General features: G+C 47.2%; 1 protein-coding gene across 1 annotated transcript in view; it reads right to left on the bottom strand.

Moving 5' to 3' along the window:
- Positions 1–18,691, bottom strand: part of PRRC2B (proline rich coiled-coil 2B) — a 42,830-nt gene extending 24,139 nt beyond the window's left edge. Inside the window, 6 exon segments of the mRNA XM_050320147.1 lie at positions 265–408; positions 2,732–2,804; positions 3,465–3,567; positions 3,761–3,938; positions 4,883–5,050; positions 18,526–18,691. Of these exon segments, the coding sequence (XP_050176104.1) occupies positions 265–408; positions 2,732–2,804; positions 3,465–3,567; positions 3,761–3,938; positions 4,883–4,997 (613 nt within the window). The 5' untranslated portion in view covers positions 4,998–5,050; positions 18,526–18,691.
- Between the last annotated feature and the right edge of the window lie 4,901 nt (positions 18,692–23,592).

The raw sequence follows: 23,592 nt of genomic DNA, 5'->3' as shown, positions 1-23,592 counted from the left end.
TTGCAACATCACACAGCAACTTTTATTAAACAATACAGCAGATGACAATCCATTCCTGGCTGTCTGGACCACAAAACAACAGCACCACATGCTGACCTGTGATCATCTGCTAAGCAGCCTGACACATGTAAGCTCATAAAAAGAAAAAAAGGAAACGTAAAGATAGAATATCTGATACTGCTGTGAACTGGCACCCCCTGCACAACACATGGTCTACGGGGTTATGAGCTGGGATAAGGCAGGAGGACACAATCCTTCACTCACTCTGGGGGCGGAGGCTTGGTCCTGGCCCATACGACGGATCTAAGGCGCCCTTTTCTTTGCCACCCTTGTCCTGCTCGCCGGCTGCTTTCAGCGTCGGAAATTCCTCGGGAGAGAAGGATAACAGTCGGCTTGAGGCCCTTGAACCTGTCAGACAAATAAGTGTGGGACTCAGAGAAAATCCTTCCACTCTTTCAACTCCCTTACAAGATCAGCCTGGAAATGTGTTTCCTGAGAATCTGGGCCTCTGGCATATTTAAACTCATATCACTATTGTACCGGCACCTCAGCTCACATCCCAAACACTCTCAGACGCTGTCACCAACACGACAACACATGTCCTCACCCAGCACTCCCACGCCCTTAACTTGGGATCTTCATTTGAATTCTCACATTCAACGAAGTCAGAGTCAACTTCCTCAGCTTCCAATTATTTTTGTAAAAGTACAGAATTCAGACAGAGATATAAATTCTGCAGGACCATTTATAGATCATACCCTGCTATCAAGCATTTGACATTTCTATTCAGACTGTTTCTGCTCAGATCTCACTCTGCCAGGGAAGTCTATTGTTAAGATTTCTGCCAATATATTAGTGAAAGACCACAGATAAGGGTGGATGTTACATGGCATCCCCACTCTCCTCCCTCTTGCAGTATTTTCAAGATGCAGATCAGTGGTCAGATCAGGTCAGGTTCATTTCTAATCACTGGCAAATTGTCTTGCTGAGTCATCAGTCACCCCAGAATGACAGTTTTCTGTCAATTCTAAAGATCTGCCAGTGACTGCAACACAAAACACAGCAGTTCTCCTAAAACTGTTGGCAAGATAATACTGAATAAAAGGAAATTGCAAGCATTATTGCACTATTAAACGTTAAAAGAATTGCTTTTTTTGAGAACTGCTTCTTAGTGTTACTTGGCTAATGCTCCCTTTAAAAAGGGCATTTCAGAATTATCACATTAGAAGTATCAGCAATGAGTACTGAAGACCTGACAAAAGAGTCTCATTTATCTTTCTCCTTCCTTGCCCTGAAGAGTCAAGAAGGATTGGTTTAAGCAATTTCCTCTTTCTGGAACTTGCACATTGCACAAGACCTTCCATGTGAGATTTCCAGGGAAACACTGCTGCATATAATACCTTTAACTATTTTGGAGACATGAGAAAACTCAAGAAGAACATTTCTGAAATACACCACAAAGTGGCTGAGAAATGCTGCAAGTTCTGATTCTGAATGTGTTATTCTACTGAACTTGAATGGCACAGGTAAGTTCTTTCAAGAAACTCCCTCTAAAAAAGGTTTTACAGCTGTAAGACTTGAAAAGAGCAAAAAGCAAGAGACTTTCCTCTTTCTCCATAATATTAGAAGGAATAAGCTGCATTAGCTTAGCAGGAAAAGCAACTATTCAATGCCACCAGAGAAGAGGTGTGAGCATGGGATGGCCTAAGAAGTCCTTTCAGCCAGATTTCTGATGCTTTGGTGATTCAATTACCTTCTAATTAAGCTGCTCTTAGCCACATATGCAACTGTTTTCTTGGGTTGAGAACTCTATATTGGTATGTGTGACCTAGAATGAGTTTTCAAAAAGTCTTTAATAACATTGTTAAGATGATCAGATTTCAAAATGACTGTACAGGAAAAGTGCCAATTAAGCAAAGACGACAGCCTTTGCACTGGCCACTAACCTCAGGCAAACACAAGTCTCTGCTTTAACATTTGGCCTTTGAGAAACACCTTCTCATTAAGGGCCTCATTTAATTAATGGTAAACTTGTCCCTTATGTTTCTGCAATCAGCAGCTGTCTCAGTTCTTTCAAATCTCTCTGCAATTTCATTCGACAACCAAACAGTTCCAGATCTGTTCACATTAAAACACTGGAACTGAGCTGTTATCCTCACTATGGTTTTAATGGGAGTACTCACTGCAGCTGGAAACCACCTCCTGTGTGGAAATGAATGCATCTGAAGACAACTAAACTCCCAGTTCATGTTAAAACTGCTTCAGGATTCTCAGTCAAGCAGAAGCCATTAGCAGTACAGTTACTCAGGGAGAATCTCCCTTCTTTCACTCAGCTTTCCTCACCTTTATTACACATTGCTCTGGAATGACAGAAGATGTTGATGAGGGGGAAAATGTTTCCCTTCTTCAAAACCTTCACCTCCCAGAACTCCCTGCTGCATCCCAAGAGCAAGAATCACTCTGGTTCACATGTGGCCCTGAGACACATTCTGCTCAAGCCCTGTCTTGCACTGGCAGACCTGAACAGATGCATCTGCATCCTTCCAGGCAGCACATCACACAGATTGAAAAGAAAACTCCTAAGGCCTCTCTGCACTGTAACCAAGACATCTGTGTCCCATTCTGCACCAGTCTGACAGGGAGGGCAGGAAGAAATGGGAGTCCACTCCATCTCCTGTCTATCTGGGAGGAGCAGGAACATACCCAGCTCCATTTGTGTTATCATACTCACCACCTTCTTGTCCTGCTGGCTTTCCATTCAGCTGTGCCCATGACTTTGGTCCACCTGGCACTGAATTTGTACTCTGAAAACAAAACAAAGCAAACAAAGAAAACCCAACACCCACAGATCAGCAAAGTCTCAAGACTGTTTCTCATTCCCTGGCTGGCACCTCCTGTTGTTCACACCTCCAGATCACTCTTCAAATCATAACCCTCATTGTGATTTCTCTGAGCCTCGAGGGCTGGGAAATTTTTTTAAACTCAAAGTGAGAAATCTACAGCACGAGGGGACAGGCCCCTGCACTCTCTGGGGCAGTTTCTCACTTGCCAGTAGATTTTTCAGGTCCTGACACTGGCTACTTCTCCCACATGACCAGATCTCCTTCTATCAAGTCTGGGAGCAAGCACTGAGTCTGTTGTCACCATCTGACACTTGAATTAGACACAAAGTAAAATAGTTTAGAAGTGCTAACCAGCCATCCCACATTTTAACTGTTTTTTTCTAGACTGCAACTAGACTTTTTGCACACATTTGAAAGACACAGAGATAACATACACAGAATTATACTCTTTTAAGTGCAACACAGCACAGTAACTTGGACTCAAGAGGGTCAATTCCATGAGAATTGATTATACAGGAGCTGTTCTTACTTGTGCAAGGCAACACAGGCAATTAAAGAAAACCCCCAGGTTGCCTGGGGACAGGGGAAGCAGGGTGGCAGTCAGAGACTAGCTGCACCTACCTCCTGACTGATTGACTGTGTCGGCTTCTGTAAATTGGAGACAGATTTCTGCAAACCCTGCTGCGGCAGCGACTCCTGCAGCTGTGCAGCCGTCGCACTGGAACTGAGCAGAGACAGCAGAGGTGAGACCACAGGGGAAGGAAAGCAGCAAAACAACTCTGGCAATATGGCAGTTGCTAAAAGATCAAGCTAAAACATTGGCTCTACACCGGCATGGACAACAAAGAACCGATCACTAGGGTCCAACACAAAGCACAGCAGTGCTGACAAAATTACCAGAGATTCACTCCACCTACCTCTTTTGGTCTGGCTGATCCTGCTTGTTTGCCCATCCTGTACCGTCCTTGGGTACTATAATGATGTTGGGGTCGTTTCCTTTGTTCTCAGACTTCAAGCTAGGCAAATTTGCAGGAGGTGGCATGCGCCGGGCAGCAGCAACTTTCCCAAGACTCTGTAAGCCATGTCTAGGAATAACTAGTGAGGAAGGAACAGCAGCAGGTCAGAGGGCTGTATCCTGCCAGATAAGTAATCTTAATTAGGATACTGTGGCTGGGTGCAGTCCCAGCAGAGCTGCTGCTGCTATGTCAACACACAGGTCGTTTCCCACAGGACCGTCTGTTGTAGCAGCTGGCAAACAGCTCCCACAGCGGGAGGGAGGGAGGGAGGGAGGGAGGGATGGAGAAATAATCCTCCCTAAAAAAGTGCTCACAGAGTCTTCTAGCTACCTGTGCAAATCCTCCTCTTTCATATCATCCACCCCTTCAAAGCTTGGGGAAACAGCCACCCAAGTCCACCTCTTAGTAGATCAACCAGTAACCTAACCAGGAGTCCACAGGTCTGGATCTGCCAGCTCTACCCACGAGAGACCACATTTAACAAGAAGGTATTTTGGTGTTTGTTTTCTATTCTCATACGAAATCTAGAGCCAGGCCAGGCAAGGTTCATTTTTTTGATTCCACTATCTACTTCTGGTCACATTTCCACTGCAAAACCAACTCAGGCTCTTCCCCAGTGGCCTTCAGTTCTTGACTCTCACCTCACACAAGGTCTGACCAGCTTAAGGCATTTCAGTCAGCTCAACTGCCCTATCCTGGCATAGCCTAAGGCCCTGGCAAGGTTTTCACCCAAGCCTGCCACCTGCCCACTCTGCAGCGAGGACACAGGCTAAACAAAAAGGCCAACGGTCCCCAGCTGTCCTGTGTCCCTTCCTCCATGTCTGTACACTAACAGCAACACAAAGTGCCACGGGCATTTCCCTTGAAGTTTTAATGAAACACAGGCTTGGACACCAGCCCAAACACTCTGCCCCTCAGCTGTGACCAGCTGGGCACCCTCCCCACAGGGCCAACAACCTGAACGAGCTCTGCAACACCACCATTGGAAGACATCAAAAGGAGCTTTCTGAGGGCGCTTCTTACCTGTAGTTCTGATAGCTTCTATTGACTTTCCTTTATACTTATCAAACAGGCTGAGAGTCGAGTACTTGCTTTTCCCATCCTTTCCCTTGGTTATTTGCCCCAAACGATCGGACATTGCGATGAAATGTCATCTAGTAAGGAAATTTCTCTGCGCCGCTCCCGATCTGCCTTTTAGTGAGAGAAGAACCAGGAGAACGCCATCAAAGAGATTATTCAGCCACAGAGAAGGAAAAAGTAAAGCACACACGACAGCTAGAACTGCAGATATTCAGTGAGCACACACACACCCCAAGTTACAGGGTTTTAACTCCCTCTTTAGTCACAAGAAGCTTGTGGGCTTTAAGATTCACAAACTGAATTAAAAGAACTGCAGGAGCACACTTCTCACAGCATCCTTTTTTCCTGCCACTCCAGCAGTGAAAGAGTTGAGCCTCTTAAGTAAGAGAACACAAGAGGGAGGGGTCAACACAGTCCTTCCTTTAAAGGAGTAAGTCTAACAGTAAGCAGCTAAACACAAGGATTCCTAAACATAAATGACAGAAAAGCACTGTATCTTATACCACAGAATTTATCACTGGGTTTCCCACTGAAGCACTGGCAGACGGGTCTTAATGTTTAGATTATGGTTCCACACCAGCCACAGCTAATGACTTATACCAGCAATTAATGCTTTGATACCATCACCTGAAGGCAACAGAATTCTTTCTTGAAATTCCTTTTTGCCATCAGTTGGCCTTGAGAGAGAGTTACATACTAGATTCAGACCCTTGAGCCTGTGGGTTCAGCCATTCTGCTATGATTCCTGAAAACACTTCACCAAAAAAATTCCATTTCTCTGTTGCTGGCACCTTGAACACCACTTTTAGCTTCAAGTATATTTTTCACAATGGATGTGATTTGTTAATTTTTTCACTCTGATCTTTGCTGGCACAACATGCTGTGATTAACACCCATCATGAGGGAGTCTCTTTACTTTCACATTTTGGCTCTTGGAGCCTGGGACAAAGCTGAAACATGGGCAATGCACACACTGCACATCAACTTCTATGTCAGAAAAGACACTTTGCTTACTTTCAATTGACCTTTCTTTCATTTTTTTTAAAGCATAATTCTGTTCTCTATTTTCTCAAATCTAAGAGCTTAATCTAACCTTTTCACACATAATTTAGATTTCCCGATTTCTTCTTGTAAAGCCTCCACTTCAAGCCTAGAACTGCTGGCAGTTTTATTATACCATCTGCTAGGTCCCATCTTAGGGTTTCAACTCGGGGTTGGAGTAACAAAATGTGATATATATCTGACCTTCCCACCCCTCACAATTTCTGAAATTCATCCAGCTGAAAGCATTTTTCCAACACAGACAGAAATCACTCTTTCTGAAAGAAACTGTGTCTGACTAGAGGCTACAACTCCCACCAGCAATGCCTTATCAAACATGATTTCCAGGTAAGAGGATTAGTGCATCACACGTTATGTACAAACCAAAGCACAGACTGCAAACATGCTGGATGCAGCCAGACTGGGAATGCAGTGCCAACTGCAACTGGCCAAGTAAAGCCCATCTAAAAGCTGCTACCAGGGGACAAGTGTCTGACCAATAAACCTGGCAACACACAGTGTTTGTTCTTGTATTGCAGGATTTAAAATCAGGCCTGCCAGGAGCAAGAATCCACGGACTCTGTGTGCTAAGGCAGCATGGTCAGGGACAGAGGAAGAAAAGTATCTTCTGTCACTGAGTAACAGCATCCATGGGATGCTCAGGAAAAACACCAGGCTCCACAAGATGCCCCTCAGAGCATCTCTGCTGGGCCACCACACGGGGCTGCAGCAATGAAGGCCCGTGGAGGCAACAGGGCTGGCTGGAGGTCTTGAGGCACCTTTTCCTGCGGAGCAGAAAACGATCTTTGGCTTCAGTCTGGTTCCATCTTTGCTCAGATAGTCACCATGTGCCAAAGAAAACAACAGCTCCTCCCTCACTTAGCCATTTCCACTCTATTTTATTAGTAGGACAGACATAAAAGAGAAAAGGAGAGAAAACACACTGATTAGCACAAACTTGGCAGGAAAGCAGAAGTTGGACTGAGAACAATGAGCTGTTTGAACAGGCAGAGTGTGGGGAGGCCCAGAGCAGAGGGAATAGCAGAGGGTGCTGTGCTGGCAAGAGCACAGCCACCTGCTTTTACAGGTACATTGAGCCTTGCAGAGGGAGCCTGGCTTGGGGTATATCCAGACCTTGTCAATCCTGTACCAACCTCACAATAAAAGCAATAAAATTCAGGTTGAGGTTTAGAAAACTTAAAGCAGATTACTATTAGTAGGTATTTAAAAAACTCCAACAACAACAAACCACCTACCACATCAGGTTTAGAAGTTATCTGGTTAACAGAAAATCCCTGAGTTCCTGAAAGTCAGTGTGCAAACAGCACACAGGGCCACGCTGCCAAAGAGAAACCCTGACAACAGTTATGTAACCGGGTCTCAGCTGCCTCTTGATTACATCTTATATCATTAAAAGGATGAGGGAGGAATAAACAACCACTCCAGAACAGAAGAGCTGGGGACACCTCGGGATAAAGCCCCTTGTCAAACTTTCTGGGACAGCCACAACTGCTGTCTGGATAGATGAGATTAACTTTGAACTCCTTCAGTGCTTTGAAGCTGAATGTGAAACACAGCTTTGTCTGTGGTGTGTGTGTGCTCCAAAGGGGAAAGCGAGCCCATGGAGACGTGAAGCAATTTCCACGCAGCACTAAGCTGGGTCAGAGCCCAGGCAGGACCCTGCTGCCCATCCCTCCTGCCAGCTGCAGACCCAGGGGTGTACTGGCCAGTGGAATCACTCAGCACCCAGGTCACCCCCAGCACTCCAGAGAGGCCACAGAGCCTCCCAAGGCTGGCACGATGCTCGACTGTTGACTACCTCCCCATCGCACAGTCATGCAGGGAATCCAGGCAGGGATCATAAAGGCCTTCCAGTCTTGCAGAGCACAGCCATTTCTGATAAAAATCGAGTTCATTTACAACTGACCTGCCCGCCTGCCTGCTCCTTATTAGGAGAGCATGGAACCACAAGGCACATGCCAATGCTGACAACTGAAAACTGACAGCCCCGGCAGAGCTGCTGACCTGTGCTCAGGGTTCCCTTGCCCGAGAGCTGACCCTGAAGAAAGCAATATCCCATTACAGAGAAATCAAAAATAAATCAATCCCCAGCATTTCTGCAAGGTTTCTCTCTGGGTTTATAGAGCTCTTCTGGGGAAAGTTTGCTATCAGCTTTAGTATACAGCTTAGCTCTTCTCGTTCTCAGGACTAGCAACATCTCCTGTTATACCAAGGTTATACCAGAATGCAAAATAGTGAATGTCTCAGAGGAATCACAAAATACTGCAGTATGACCAGTTCCCTTAGAGAGCCCAGGGTACAAATAACTGCACCAGAACCACTTCCTGGGCAGAGAGCTCCACTATTCCCAAGTCTTCATGTCCACTTCGTGCTGCCCTGGATCTGATGCTTGGGTATTGACCCTGTCTAACTGCCTTTTGAAGGGGTATGTTCCAATCCAGAGAGAAACAGTGGCATTTTAAGACATTTTAATGTCTTAAAGACATTAGATTAATAAGCATATAAGTCTTGGAGCTACAGCCAGGGATCTACCGAGCCTATCCTGCAAAAAAACCCCTGTGAAAACCTTGAGTTACTGGCACTGGTAACAACTGGAAACCCCCCGAGCTGAAAACACGGCCAAAGGGAGAGACTCCTGACAAACAGGATTGTCTGCAAAGCTCTTTGTAAATCTATGTATGCAGGAGGCTGGGCTGCTGGTGTTTTATTCACAAGACTTCAATGGAGCTGGAGTACCTGGAAGTCAGCCAGCCTTAGCTGAGCAGGGCAAACAGACTTCTGAAAGGTAACACACACACCAGAAGGAATCACTTCAGCTGCTCGCACACCACTGAGCTCTAGGCCGAGCACAATCACCGGGGCAAAGGATCCAAGGCTACTGCAGACCTTCACTCCTTGCTCACTTCACAGCAGCAGTCACCAACACAAAACAAAGCACCAGGACGGAGATTAACAGTGAAAAGGCTTTTCTCCGCAAGCAGGAAGATTTTTTGACCTGAAATTTTATACAAATTGTGCAGAAACTCAGAGGTTGGAAAAGCTGAACAGTACTTTCAGAAGAGAGAAGTGATTGGATCTGATGTTAAACTGAAATACATGTTCACCAGTAACGTGAAACCTTTTAAAAAACACAGTATAGTTTTACAGGAGATTAGTGGTGTTCATTCTTCTTTAAACATACACAGTCAATTTTGCTGATAGTTCCAGAGCTCAACATTTATCTGTCAACAGAGAGATACCACTACTTCTCCTGGAACCTGTCCCACCAAGAACCACCTATTTGTGAGACACTCACCACCTGCCTCAGCGATGAAAGACAACACTGGCTGCCCTTGGAAGGGCTCTGGAGAAATAGTGTGATCACCTGCCCAGGGGCTTGGTGTCAGATGCACTAATATCCTTTCAAAGCCCTGTCTGGGCCAGGCATGGATCATCAGGGAAGGGACCATGAGCACTCAGTTTCCCGGAGAGATTGCTTAATAAGGAGGGGAGCAACAGGAGAATATCAGCATCCAAGTACAAAGCCAACAAGATCAATCAGAAGAGCTGTGCAGCAGGCAGAGGCTGCAGCAGGAGTCTAAGCCACAAGAAACTGTTCACTGTCATTCTGTTGAATTATTTCCAGAGGGAGCTGCCAAGATTTGCTGGTACACCTGAGAAAGGACCTGCTGAGATCTGGATGTAGCACCAAATGTGGTGCCAGAAAATGGCACCAAATCCTGCCAGATAGGGAGAAGCAAGTCAGGAGCCTGCAGTGCAGAGAAGAGATAAAACATCCCATCACCAAGCTCCTGATTCACAAGCTCAATAGATGTATTTGATGGCACCAGTTCCTTTAATCCTGTACAATTCCAGCTTCTCTCTGCGTTTCCCATGAACCTTGTCTCCTCTAAAAACAGGGAGTGGGAGACCAGGATCACATCTCCCATGATTTACTGCAGAGATATGTTGTTAGCCAAGTATAGTACTGGAAGCTGGAGGTTGTCTGCCAGGCTTGCTGCTGTCCAGCCCCATCATCAGACCTCTCTCTATGCCAAGCCTCCTGGGATTTGAGGCACAGAGCAGGACCACGAAGAGGAGAGGAAGAGTCTTATGGATAGTGGATCTCTCATTAACTCTGCACTGTGGGGCTCTACAGGCAGAGATAAAATATGACAGGGGAGACAGAAAGGGCATGTCCTGTAACACGACCTCATTTTCTCAGTTCTGTCTTCACCAAGCTCACCTGCTGCCTCCTCTTCTAAATGGACTGAGAGGCTGAGAATCACAACTACTGTCAGTACATCACTGCACAGCTCTAGAGAAAACAGATCTTTGCAATCTCAGGTTTGGCCTGTAAAGTACAGAAGCTTCACCTCTCTGCTGAGCAGCTTTTCCAGTGCTGGGAAGGCAGGCATCGAAAGGCAGCCAGAAAGGGTGGAATTGTAACTTACTGTAAAACAGATAAAGCAGAGTGGAGTCTGGAGAATAGCTCAATTGTATTTACACAAAAACATTAACGAGTTCTGTGGTCCTTTCTGTGCCGGCTGGACAGACAATGCCACACCCTGGAAAGGAGCCCTGACCTCCAGTAATTGAGGATGCAGACAAAGAAATAGTTCATCCTGAGCATGCAAGATTATGGCACAGAGCAAAAAAAATCCCATCAGAGAGCTGGTCCACAGCCCACAGAAAGTACTTGTGAGAGCCTGTGCTCATGAAACTCCCCCTCCTTTTCAAGCAACAGAAAACCCAAGGTGTGCAGTTAATCCTTTCCTTGAGAGGAGTGTCTCTCTACAACAGCTCTCCTATCCATCTGCCCCACCATGCTGTAAAGGAGGAACTGACCCACTGGTGCCAGCTTGTCAGGAAGGTCTAACCTTATCTCCAACCCAAGAGGAAGTACTGCAGGGCTTTCTTATCATCCCTCAGAATCAAGAGCTGAATGCTGCAGGGAAGCAGGAAGGTATCTCATGTGGAACAACCTGGAGGCACCAGCTACCAACATTACCTTCCTTGCCCTCTCAGCTAGGCCATGAAGATGTTAAACAAGGCACGACCCAGCACCATCAGGCTCTGACTTCCCGACCTCCTGGCAGGTACTTCTGCAACAAGACACAACAGAAATAAAGGAGCCTATTTCTTTGCTGTTCCACATTTCAGAGGCAAAACCCAGGGAGGACAGCACAATTCAATTCAGCTCAGCAAGAACCACCTGTGGCCTCAAAAGATCCAGATCTCAACTCCTCTGGTACAAGAGGAAAGGGAAGCAACCTCATGATCTCCATGAACTGCCTGCCCAACAAGGCTCATATTCAAGTGTAAATCTAAAGATTTGTACTTAAGTTGTACTCTAGTTCTGTTTTGTTCCACAACCAAGGTCCAGAGCTGAAACACACTACCCAGAGCCTCCAAAAGGGATTCTGCCTTCCACTCTTCCCTGCTCAGGTTCCTCTGAGATGTGAATGTCCAGAGGGAACACACAGATACAACATCCTGCTCCCTCAATGCCAGAGCAAGGAGGCTGATCACAAGCAAGCAGTTCAAATCCAAATACAAAAGGAATACCTGGAGTAATGCTCTGTTGGCAAAACTTGTTCAGAAAGCTCCTGGCAACATTCAGCTGAACTGTAAGGTAAATTGGGCATTTAGGTATCTGAGCAACAGCACCAGACTGTGAGTAGCTGGTAGGGATCTCCTGATAGGTAACAGGGCTGGTACTATCAGTCCTATTTTACAGGCTGGGTAACCAAGGCAGAGGAACAGTTTGCTTAACTAACACCACAAACAGTAAGAAGTTCCAGAGCTCAGGACCCTACTCCAGCCACCAAACCTGCATGCCAAGACCCTCAGAGAAAATGCAGCTCTTGATCACAAAGGAGAAGTTGCAAGGATAACTCAAATGAGGAAGGAATCCACTGCATCAGCACCTGCCATGTCCAGAACTGCCCATGTCCAGGCTGCCCACTGGCACAGAAGTGCACCCAATCCTGCCCGCTGCTTCAGAGGAGCCCACGAGGGCAGGAGGCACCCACAAAAGCACAAACTGTTCCCAGGCTATTGCACCAGGCCTTAGGTCTGACAGATGAAGGCAGAAACTCTTCCATCACTAAAAATAAACACCACTGCACGTTAAGGTCATGAAATTCCCTTACCCCTGACACTTCTGCCACACAGACTTTTAGAAGTCATCACAGCAACAATACCCACATAACCCAGGTGAGATACAGCAAGAATAGCACAGGTGAAACATCAGTGTGCTGCCAGCTCCAGAACTTCCAAACCTGAGCCTCCAAACCATGAGACACAGCTCACTCTGGAGAGCCCTACACAGCCAAGGCCACAACTGGCCACTGAAGAATGACTCTGTGTCAAACATTTCACAAATCCTTCACCAGGCCCCAAGCTCAGCAACTTATTCCATCTCTCAGCAGTGAACACAAATTTTATAGCAAACAACCAGAGAGGAAATCAGAGATGTCACAGCTCCAAGAGATGAAATCAGAGCATAGTTGGCAATCCTTTGGGTTAAACAGTCCTTTTTTCAGGAACAGATACAGCTCTTACCACACAAATGCCATCAGCTGTTGAGTAAGCTGCTCTGTTTTCTCTGCAGTCTCAGGAAGCATCACACAGAACAGGGAGGTGGATGTTTACCTTGTGCCTGATGGGCCTCACTACCAAATCTGGGCTCTGGTCACCTCTCCACACTCTGAGGCTGCCTGCTGACTTCAGGGCCTCAGCTCCCACTCAGGTTGGGCACAGAGGGGTTATCTTTATGAAGAGATAAAAGCCAGTGCTATTCATCAGCAGGCAGTAAATGCCAATCCCTCACTGCACAAGGAAGGCAGAGGTTCCTGTACACCCCTGCTGAGCAGACCCCTCCAGTCCTGTTCCTCCCCAGGCAGGAGCAACAGGAGCTCCCTCCAGCTGGGAGCTCCTCTGGCAGGTACTCGCTGCAGGGTACAAAGCTGCCCTGGCAAGAGCTGAATAGCTCTTTCTCTATCAGATTTCTCCCAATTCCCACAACCAGCAGGACTGATGCAGCCGGTTCAAACCATTAATAAGATGTCAAGCAGTCCAGACAAGCCTGCAGTTCATAAACACTGCAGATACTGAAGCTTCCAAGCAAGTCTTCCTCTGGGTTCCCCAATTTTCACAGCACCAGGGCAATGCAGCATTGCACAGCAATTCTCCTTGCAGGAAGCCTATTCACAGAAGCCATTTGCACCACAAATGAACGCCAAGGATGCTAACAGCAATCTGATGGGAAAGGGACAGAGGGACTAAGTGGTAAGAAAGCACCTTACAGCAGTGTGATTCAGTCCTCTGAAGAAAGGAGCTTTAGAAATCTTTAGGAAGCTTTGGCTCCTCTGGAGAGCTCAGAAACCCAGGCTATGCCCAGGACATCTGGACTACCCCGAGCCAGACAGGAAGTGAAAACATTTCACAGATGCTTTAATTTACATAGATATTTGCAGTGCATAACTGACAAGGTGTGTAAGCGTCATCACTTCATCTTCCAGATAGGAAAACGACACCACACAACTCTGCAGCTCTGCTAAGCAGCAGAGCAAGAAATAGAGCCTTCATCTCCCACTTTCTGGGGTTGAAAACCACGCTCTGAATCACACTGCCCGCCTTCCTGATGCTGTGGGGCCAGCAGCAGCACGAAGCCCTGCTCCAGAGGAGTTCTGGAGGAGCAGTTCTCTGCATGCTGGGATGGGGAATGCTGCAAACACCTCCTAAATGAGCCACCCCATCCACTGCTTTCGCTGCAAGAGGATCACGGGCATCACTAGAGGCAACACTTTGCTCTTGTGTTGTTGATGCAGAACACCAACACCGTACCAACACTCAAGATCTCATGAATCCGCTTCTGAATGACAGTTCTTGAAGCTTCAATTGCTAGGTGGGAACTCGATTCTTTGGTTATTTCAATAACAGATAAAACCATATTTCATATTATCGTAGCCATGAAGAAACATCTCTTGAACATGTCCCTACTCCCCTGCCTGCTTCACAGCCCACTCCCAATGCTGAACAAGATCACTCAAGGCTTTTGTACAACTTCCCAGCCCACATACAGGTAGGAAGAGCTGAAGAACTTACCCCACAGCAGAACTCTTCCCAAAAAAAAAAAAAAAAATTGCTATATTCCCACACAAGAAGTGCCTGGGGGAGGCAAAGTCCCAATGCAAGCTCTTCAAATCTGTCTGTATTCAGTGCTTGGAGCCCCATCACTACAATTCCTGTTTAAATGTCTCAGTGGCTACCCAGGAAGGGTTCCTCCACCAAATCTCTTCCTTAAGGGTGCTAACTCCAGGAATACTAGGTAGGTTAGGTTATTCGTTCTTAAGTGCCACCCACCTGAAATCCAAAGGCTATTGAGGCTGCTCCCAACAGCTAACTGAAGCCTGGCAGACATCTGAAGTACTACAGCCCAACAGAGTGGTCCTCTTGGCCAGATCCTAGGGGGCTGTGAGCAAGTCTTTGCTTTCCTTCAGATTATTTTTCCTGTGTTCCTTCACATTTACACCAGGCTCACCTTCACCTCCCCCACCACGTTTGCACATTTCAAACCTGGCCATTACCTCTTCCCTTTCACTCAAAGTACGATTGTTTTCATCAGTCCTCCCCAAATTCATACCTGCAGTCTCTTCAAGATGTAACAGTGAGCTCTCCTTGCCCCTTCCAGCTTATCAAAACTTTCCTGACAATTCAAGAGTTCAGCACTAAAACGCAGACATTGAATTTGGGTGCAGGCACAATGACCCCCTGCAGAACTGCATACACACCTTATAAAACCTCCAAAGCACCTTCTGTCCCCACAGATCTCACAGCACTGTAAGTCAAGCAGCTTCACAACCAACCAACGCCACAGGTAAGTACAGAACAACCCAGGGCTGCTAGAGCAGCCTCCAGTCCACTTCAGTTGTGGTCCAAACGCTCCCAGACAAAAAACCAGATCAGGATTTACAGCCATTCACATCTGAACAGCTTTGCTCCGAAATAAACAGCTCAGAAGCTCCAACTTCTGTTAATTCTGTGCAGGAGGCAAATGTGCCTGCAGAGAACATCCTAAATTCTAATACAAGTTACTAAAAGAACATGAGTCAAAGCCACATTTCAGTGAGGCTGGATATCACAATATAATCTCCTGTTTATTTTATCTTCGTGTGGGAAAGAACAACTCTTTAACCAACCCAAAGGTGTGCAAAACCCCCTTCAGAAGGTGCTTTCCATGAGCACTCTCATGACTTCGATAACAAAATCACTTAATTTCAGATGTCAGAAAAAGCTGTTCTGCAATGGGGAGCTGCAGCTGCCCAGCCTTTACCTGTTCACTGTGCTCTCACCTCGTTGTCTGATACCTGAGAGACTCACAGTTGTATTTCTTCTGTTTCAAATGACAAACTAGTGATAAGGAGCTGTGAAATTATCGACCTCTTAGGAGAATGAGTCAGTGCCACATGAAAAACAAAACCCACTTACAAGGCATGATCAGCTTAAGAGCAAGGCCTGATACTGAGACAGCAGCTCAGTGCCAAGCTGCAGAATAAATGAGGAATGTAGTAATGAGGAACAGGGATGACCAGAGAGGTCCAGCCCTTGGAATAAACCCTCTCCCTCCCTCCCTCCCTCCCCTGAAGTCACCATCCTGTACCACTAAGTTTCTCCTGCTCATTTTGCTTCTATTTCTCCAACAAGAAAAAAAAAACACCATTACAAGTGGAAATGCCTCTATAGCACAATTTCTTTCTGGATTACCATCATAAAAGAAAGAAAATAATTAAAAAAGGTTTACTGTTATTTTCAGTGCAGCAGCACTCAAAGTGAGTCCAGCTCACCCATAAATACTTCCAGTTAGTCAGGTGAGCACAACAAAGGCCTTCAACAACCAACACTCTTGAATCTTGAACAGGCAGGTAATTCTGTAATGGATCACCCAACAGCCTGCACAGTCCAGCTCAGCATCAGGGTCCTTGTTTTCCCCAGCCACACCTCAGGTGTGATCCCAGCAGGGCAAGAAAGGAGTGGTACAACCATCAGGTGCTCTGAAACCATCCCTGCCACTCACACTGAGGGCTGTCTGTCTTTACACCATCACTCAGGTACCAGCTGTGTCAGACAAACACAGACTCCAATGCCACCCCTACCTTTAGGAGGTTGCTCCAATAAATTAGCCTTTGAAGTTAGGTTTTACACAAAGCTTTATTAAAAGGTTTTATTAAGATGTCACTCTAAAGCAAAATAATTTTAATTAAAAAAAAAATTTAGGAACATTACTCATATTTATTGAAAAATACTTTTAAGCCCTGCATCTCCTTTCCAGCACTTGTATGGAGCATTTACTTACTTTTCCTCTTTCAGTCAGTTGGCTGAGTTGCCCTTTTAAGCTCTCATGCACACAGAGAAAAATAATAATAAAAAAAAAAGCTCAGAGCTCATAAGAAAAAAAATGCACTCTCAGACCAAAATAAAATTCTCCAAATTTAGAAAAAAACAAGGCACCAAGGCACTTTATAATGGCAACTTTGGAAACCTGTATCAAACACGTGGTTTACTTTCTTTTCCTTTTTTCTTTTAAGAGAGGTATCTGTCAAGTCATGTAAAAATATATTTTCTTAACAGTGAAAACTGCTGAAAGCATCCTCAAACACGTGACAGATATCTAGTTTACTCAGGCTGTGCAGAAAAGCAGACCAGTCTAACAAACAAACAAACAAAAAGGAATCAACTTGTACTCAAGGTACTTATCAAATTAGGCACAAAATCAAAATACAGCTAACAGCAGATGTAATCACACTGGCTTGAGGAAATGTGTAATTTTAAAATCCCAAAACTAACAGAAACAAAGCAGCAACCTCACATAATATTTGTGATTTGTCCAAGTATGATTTTTAATCTTAACTTTTTGACTGAAACCAGCAAAACACTAAGACCATTTCAAAGAGGTCATAGGGGAGAGGTCTCGTTTATGGTACCACCCAAAATACTTTGTTAACTACAAAGAACTTCTCAAACCAGAGACCTGAAAGAAGCAGCATCACCTATGAGGAACCCACAAAAATCTCCTGATGAACTCCTGGTAACACCCAGGCCCATTTACAATGTTTCATTTAGAGTGCAAAAAGGCAGGTAACTTTTCAGTCAGAAAGCCTGAAAGCATCACTTTCCATCCTCTCTTTAAATTCCACTTTCAGAATACGGTCTCAGCCTCCCTACCTCTTGCAGGTGACTTTACTCCTCAATCCCTAGAGGATTATTTTAGGACGCCGGGGTTTAACTACCCCAGTGACAACTGAACGTGGAAAAGGCAGGTAAGTCTGCCAGTTTATATCTGAAAAACCTTCTCATCAGGAGCCGATTCTCCAAACTTGGGCTCAAGGCAGGGACCAGCTATTTATACACCATGGAAGGGCCCATTCCAGTGGAGGCCTCACTTGTATCTTTTCAAGACAAGGCTTAACCCAAACAAAACTTCCTCTATAAACCTGGATTCAGTGCTGGAAGGGGTGGGATGCCTTCCCCCTAAGCAGAGGATGTAGACACTGCAATGTGCTTACACTTCATATCTGTTCCTAGAAAGAAACAAAATTACTAAAATCCTGAATATGTATGTTTATTGTACCTTATCATCCCAAACACCAGTAACATCAATATACAAACATTCCATGAGCTGATACTGAACGAGTATCTCACCCTTTGCACGTTCAGAAGACAAACAAAACAAAACAACTTTCCTAACAAAACCCACAACTCCCAGCTCATTCAAACCCCTTTCGGCAGCTCTGACTTGGGAGATTTGGGGGTTTTTTTGTCACAACCAACACGACCAAAACCACCCCCCTGGAAGATGCTCAGCACGTGTCCCGGGACCCGCATTAGGGGGGCACAGCTGCTCCCACACAGAGATGAATAAACTCCTTCCTGGACAACAAAAAATAACCCTAAAACATCTTTCAAACCTACCAAACGAGCTGGCCCAGCGCACAAACTCCATCCTCGCTCCCCCACCCTCCCCGGCCCAGCCGCATTTCGGCCTCAGCAAGCCCTTTTGTAGCTCCTGCACAATAACAAACCGGCCGAGCCTTCTGGATGCCACCCCCCCCCCTTGTTTTGCTGAGACACACACACACACACGGCGCGACAAAAATATCTTTGTGTCACACTCCAGACGACCAAGAAAAACAACCCGCCTTTGCGGCGGGGACCCCCCGGCCCGGCTGCTGAGCGGGGCGGGGGCGGCTGGGCCAGCGCGGCCCTCCCGGCCCGTGGGGCTGGAGCCCGGCCCGGGGGCCCCGAGGATGGGGATCCCGCCGGGGATGGGCCCGGGCAGGCCCCGCACAACAACCACCGGCGGCCACCCCGGCCCCGAACCGCGGGGGTCCCCCCGCAGCCGGCCCGAGGCGAGCAGGCCGCGGGGTGCCGCAGCCGCTGGCTCCGGCTCCATTTTAGCGCTGCCTCGTCCCACCTTCCCTCTCCCTTCCCCTCCCTCCTCTCCTCTCCTCTTCCCCCCCACCTCCCCCGGCCCCACTCACCGCCCCGAATATCCGCGGCCGCCGCCGCCGCCGGCCCCCGATACCCACCTGTGGTGGTGGCGGGGAGCCGGGGGTGCCTGCGGAGCCGGGTGCGGGGGGGCGATGGGCGCGGGGCGCGGCGGATGGCGGCGGATTGCGCGGGGCGGCGGCGGCGGCTGCGGCCGATCCGGGCACTCGCTGCCTCCTCCTCCTCCTCCTCCTCCCGCCGCCCGGCACGGCCCGCGGCCAGCGCCGCCTGCAGGGCCCCGCCGGCACCGCAGGGGCGGCGCGACATGGAGCGGGAGGAGGAGGAGGAGGAGGAGGGAGCGGGAGCTCCGTCAGGGACGAGGGTCCGCTGGAGCGGGGCCAGCGGCGGGCACGGAGGGGGTGAGGGGTCTGGAGCAGCTCTCTGAGGGAGCTGGCCTGGTTAGTCTGGAGAAGACTCATTAGTGCATATAAGTATCTCAAAGATGGGCATCAGAGGATGGTGCCAGACTCTTTCCAGCAGTGCCCAGTGTCAGGATGAGGAGCAGTGGCTATAAACTAAAACACAAGGAGTTTCACCTCAATACGAGGAAGAAATTCTTTATGTTGAGGGTGGCAGAGCACTGGAAGAGGCTGCCCAGGGAGGGCGTGGAGTCTCCCTCTCTGGAGACATTCCAAACCCACCGGGACATGTTCCTGTGTCACCTGCTGCAGGTGACCCTGCCTGGGCAGGGAGCTTGGACCAGATGATCTCCAGAGGTCCCTTCCAACACTATCGACTCTGTGATTCTGTGAGCTCCCCTCAGAGACATGGAGCTCCTGGAGCAGGTCCAGCAGAGGACATCGAGGATGACTGGGGGACTGGAGCATCTCTCATATGAGGAAAGGCTGAGGGAGTGGTGGCTGTTCAGCCTCAAGGAAAGACCACGTTAATGTGTATAAACGTCTCAAGTGGGGTGCCAAGAAGATGGAGCCAGGCTCTGCTTTGTGGTGCCAGCCACGTGGCCACAAGGCAATGGGCAGAAAACGATGCCCAGGAAGCTCCACCTGAACACAGGGAAGAACTTCACTGTGCAGTGACTGTGCACAGGAACAGGCTATTCAGAGAGGGTGTGGAGTCTCCTCACTGGAGATACTCCATCCAACAGCCACCTTGCTCAGGCTCCACAGTGCTGGAGGAGACCTCGAGGTCATCACTGTAGGGATCCCATAATGACCTATAGGCTATAGTTTTCTAGGTGTCATATATATAGTTATATATAGTCCCTCCAACCACCCCATCTTAAGGCACCTGGGGCTGTCTCCAAAGGGATACCAGAGCCTTTTCCCTCATGTTTTAGTGAACCCAGTGAGACCCATGAGGTGATGACAGGAACACTGGGAGACAACAGGCCTCTGGGGATTTCTGTCCACCCTGAGTGGGACCAGAAAACTCCAGCAAAGACTGCCTGGTGCTCTCCCTTGGTTTCATGAGCAGCAGGTTCAAAGGAAGAGCTGCCCCTTGGAAGGACTTCAGTCCAGAAATATCTTTTAATTTGTTCTGTCATTAAGGATGATGGAAATTAATGTAGTAGAGCAAGACAATTCACTCCTCTTCCAAAACACTCTACAGAGCCATAAAATACCAGTACTCTCACAGGCAAATACAGTCCCTGCTCCAGATGAAAAGAGCTTCAGGTCAACGCAATCTGAGCAGCAGTGCTGGCAAGAAATTGGCACTAAAGATAGTGTTGTAAAAGTTGCTGCAAAGTGCAGTTCCTCTGCCCAGGGAATCTTTTATAGCTTGGAAGATGTGGTCTCCTTGGACACAAGGACAGAGCAGCCTCCCTTTAATTCTCCTTCCCTGTCCTGTAACACACACACAGGTGTCTGTCAGTGGGACATTTGGTGACAAAAGGCCAGACAAAATGCAGCTACACATGCATTTATTTCTTAGGGACTGCCCAACAGTTCACAAAAATGGTGCACAGGCACATACATATTTATATGAGTGTGTATAATATATATGAGACAAGCACCTGGGCAACTGCTGGCCTCATGTAAATACACTCATTACTTTATTCATGGGTCACCAGTCATGTGCTGTCACCCCATGTCCTTGCCCATGAAGGGAAGGTGACTTTAGAGGGATTTTGCAGCACATTTCCCTGGTGTAGGAAATGTTGCAGGAAGAAAAGTTCCTGCCTCTTTCCAGGTTACAGGAACAGTGTAAGGTTGGGCACCTGGATCACCGCTCATGAGAAATGTGTCTGATCTCAAACAGTCATCAAGAGTAATGCAGAGGGAGGAAATGCATGAACAGCTTTCTGGACCATATGTGGTGTTCTTACAGTTGATCTGCGCTGCTATTGAAGTTGCCAGGCACTGAGCTACCAAAAGATGCACCAGTGCTGCTGAAAACCATCATCTGGTTGTCAGATCCCTCCTTTTCTAGATATCAAAGCATTACACTCTCCCTGCCCCTTTGGTGTCTCATCTCATCTTTCCAGCAGTGTCTTTTTCTTGACTCGGGACAGGAGGCCAGTGCCCTCCACTTCTTTCCTTAGAGGAGCCCCCCCTCCTTCCTGACATTACCAAACTCCCGCTCTCCCAACTCACTGGGCACTCATTAGTCTGGTGCATTTAGTTTTCCTTCCTTCATCAGTCAGACAAGTACACACAAATAGCTCTTCTACACTTGCTTCCTGCCCATACCAACCTCATTATCCTCCGTGAGAGCAGTTACAGGTCAGCCACACTTCCAGAGGGTGCCTCTGATTTGGACTCCTGCCCTTCTCATCCAGCCACCTCGCTCTGGGGGACTGGGAAGAGGAGAGCGAACCGTCTTGTTCTGTGCTTGTTGTTTAACAACAAGCGCCCAGAGGCATTAACACTGCCCTTGGGGAGGTCAGGAATGTGGGATCCCCTCACTTTCAGTGACTCACCTACAACCCCACCATCAGCAGGTGACTCACACAGGTTTGTCCAGGTCAGCATTGTGCACACCTGCCACTGTAATAAGCAGTTCTCCAAAGGTCTCCTGTGCATCTCCAAGGCAACAATCCAGGGCCAAGGGAATAGACACGCCAATTAAAGAAAAAATTAATGCAACCTGTTGTGGAGATCAAAAGGCCGAAGTAAACAAATGACAGACGATTGTACGTTAATTACCAGGTGTGTACACTGCAGCCCCCACGAGCTCCTGGCTTTTCCACCTGTGCCCAGCAGTGTGCCAGGGGCAAATCTATGGAGTTCTGCAAGTCTCCTGGCTCAGGACAGAACTGAGGCTTCCCTGCCTCTCACTGTTTAAAGATGGGCATGACCTGAATAGTGAGAGGACTTAGGCAAGAGTGTGGCTCCTCTACGTCCTAGTCCACTGCATTTTGGTCCTTGGGGACATCATCAGACCTTGGCATAAGGTGAAGAAATTCTGTGCCACTCCTCAAAAGACCTGCACTGTCTTTCACCTCCCTGTTTATAAACCAAAATAACTGGTGTAAGATGAAAGCTGGTGGGATTAGACCCACGACAGAGTGTGAGGGGAGAGTGTCAACAGTGAGGAGAGATTTTTGCAGAGACTAAAGAACAGGTTTCAGCTGGATGAAGTTCAGTGCACAGCTCTATGCAGTATTCTATTTTGGAAGCACTGCTCACCCATTCTGATTTTTGACCTGCTCCAGAGATCTTGGAAAATTATCCCTGTACAAGAGAGTCAAACTAAGGAAGAGCCCTGCTTCCTCTTCCCAGGACTGACTACAAGTGAGAGCAGAAATCCTGCTGTGTTCCTTCCACTAGGGAAAAATCCTATGAAATAGAAAATACCCATTGCAGAGGGCTTACAGCATCTACAGAAATGTCTTGTGGTATGAGGCCTCCTAGAAATAATAGAATTTCTATTATATGCTACAGCTTCAACAAGAATTTGCTCTGAATCCATCAACCCCTGCCCCTGCCTTGCATGACACAAGGGTGATTTACAGCCTAAATGCTCCTGTGCCATTTTGCTATCACTTTGCTCAGCTGTAAAAGGCAGCCTGCACCACAGGACAGGGCCTTAACTGCCCTCACAGTCAGTCACAAAACTCCACAATCCCTTTGGAAAAAGCAAAGTAATCCTGGTCTGTTCCCCATTTACCAGCACACGTTTACCTTACCAGGTCAGGTCACAATCCTTCCAGCTTTCCATCTGTCTCAGACAGTAACCAACATCAGCTGCTGCAGAAGAAACATGCAGTGGCCAGTTGTGGAATAACCTGTTCACAGGAGAATATGTTTTCTAATCCCATGAGGTAGGAGCTGGTTTATGCCCTGAAGCGTGAAAATCATTTCAAATTCAGTTGTGTCTAAATCAAGAATGCCTCATGCCTGCACTGACTTCATTAGCTCATCTGAGCCAGCTACAGGGAAATTCAAGCCTCCAACTAAGTGAACAGGGCCTTAGGACCCAAAACCCAGTCAGCAAGAACATCAATTGAGTTGAGCTGTCATATTTGAGAGGTGGGAGAGAAGACATGACCAGCTCTGGCAGTTCTCTGTAATCCCATGTATGAGGCTGTGATATCCAAATATAACAAAATGCTTTGAAAGCAAAGACCTCAAACACAGTAAAGGGACATGGGGTCTGAAACACAAAAGACTTATCTTTCCCCTCTTATTTAAGACCTAATACCAGTAGAGATGTTTTTCATAAACTCATTTTATAAGAAGAGCAGAAAGATATTCTGATGAGAGAGGAAGCTGGAGCCTCTCACCTCTCTGAGCTGAAAGAGGGTATAAAATATTGGGAATTGGAAAAGAGTAAGAAAAACCAGGAATCTTGTCCTTTACTCCAAATGGAGTTAAGTGTGATCAGGGAAAGCAAAAACTGCAACCCTACACTAAAACTCACACTAACTCATGGCACGGCCCCTCTGGGCCTCTGTTTTAAGTATCTGGTGTGTTGTGACACAATTACAAGGGCTCTGCTTTCAGAGTCAGTTTGTAGAGTTTCACAGTTTTTCCCCCCTCAGCATTTGTTGAATGGCTGACCCATTCACAGGGTATCCAACCTATCTCTGGCCTGGAGATTGCTGAGCCACTGTTTGTATAAAGATTTACCTTACAGGTGGGTGTGAAAAGAAGTGC

The sequence above is a fragment of the Myiozetetes cayanensis genome, unplaced genomic scaffold (assembly GCF_022539395.1).
Source record: "Myiozetetes cayanensis isolate MyiCay16 unplaced genomic scaffold, myiCay2020 scf23, whole genome shotgun sequence".
NCBI lineage: Eukaryota > Metazoa > Chordata > Aves > Passeriformes > Tyrannidae > Myiozetetes > Myiozetetes cayanensis.
The sequence above is the reverse complement of the archived record's forward strand: the minus strand, read 5'-3'. Positions and strand labels throughout refer to the sequence as shown.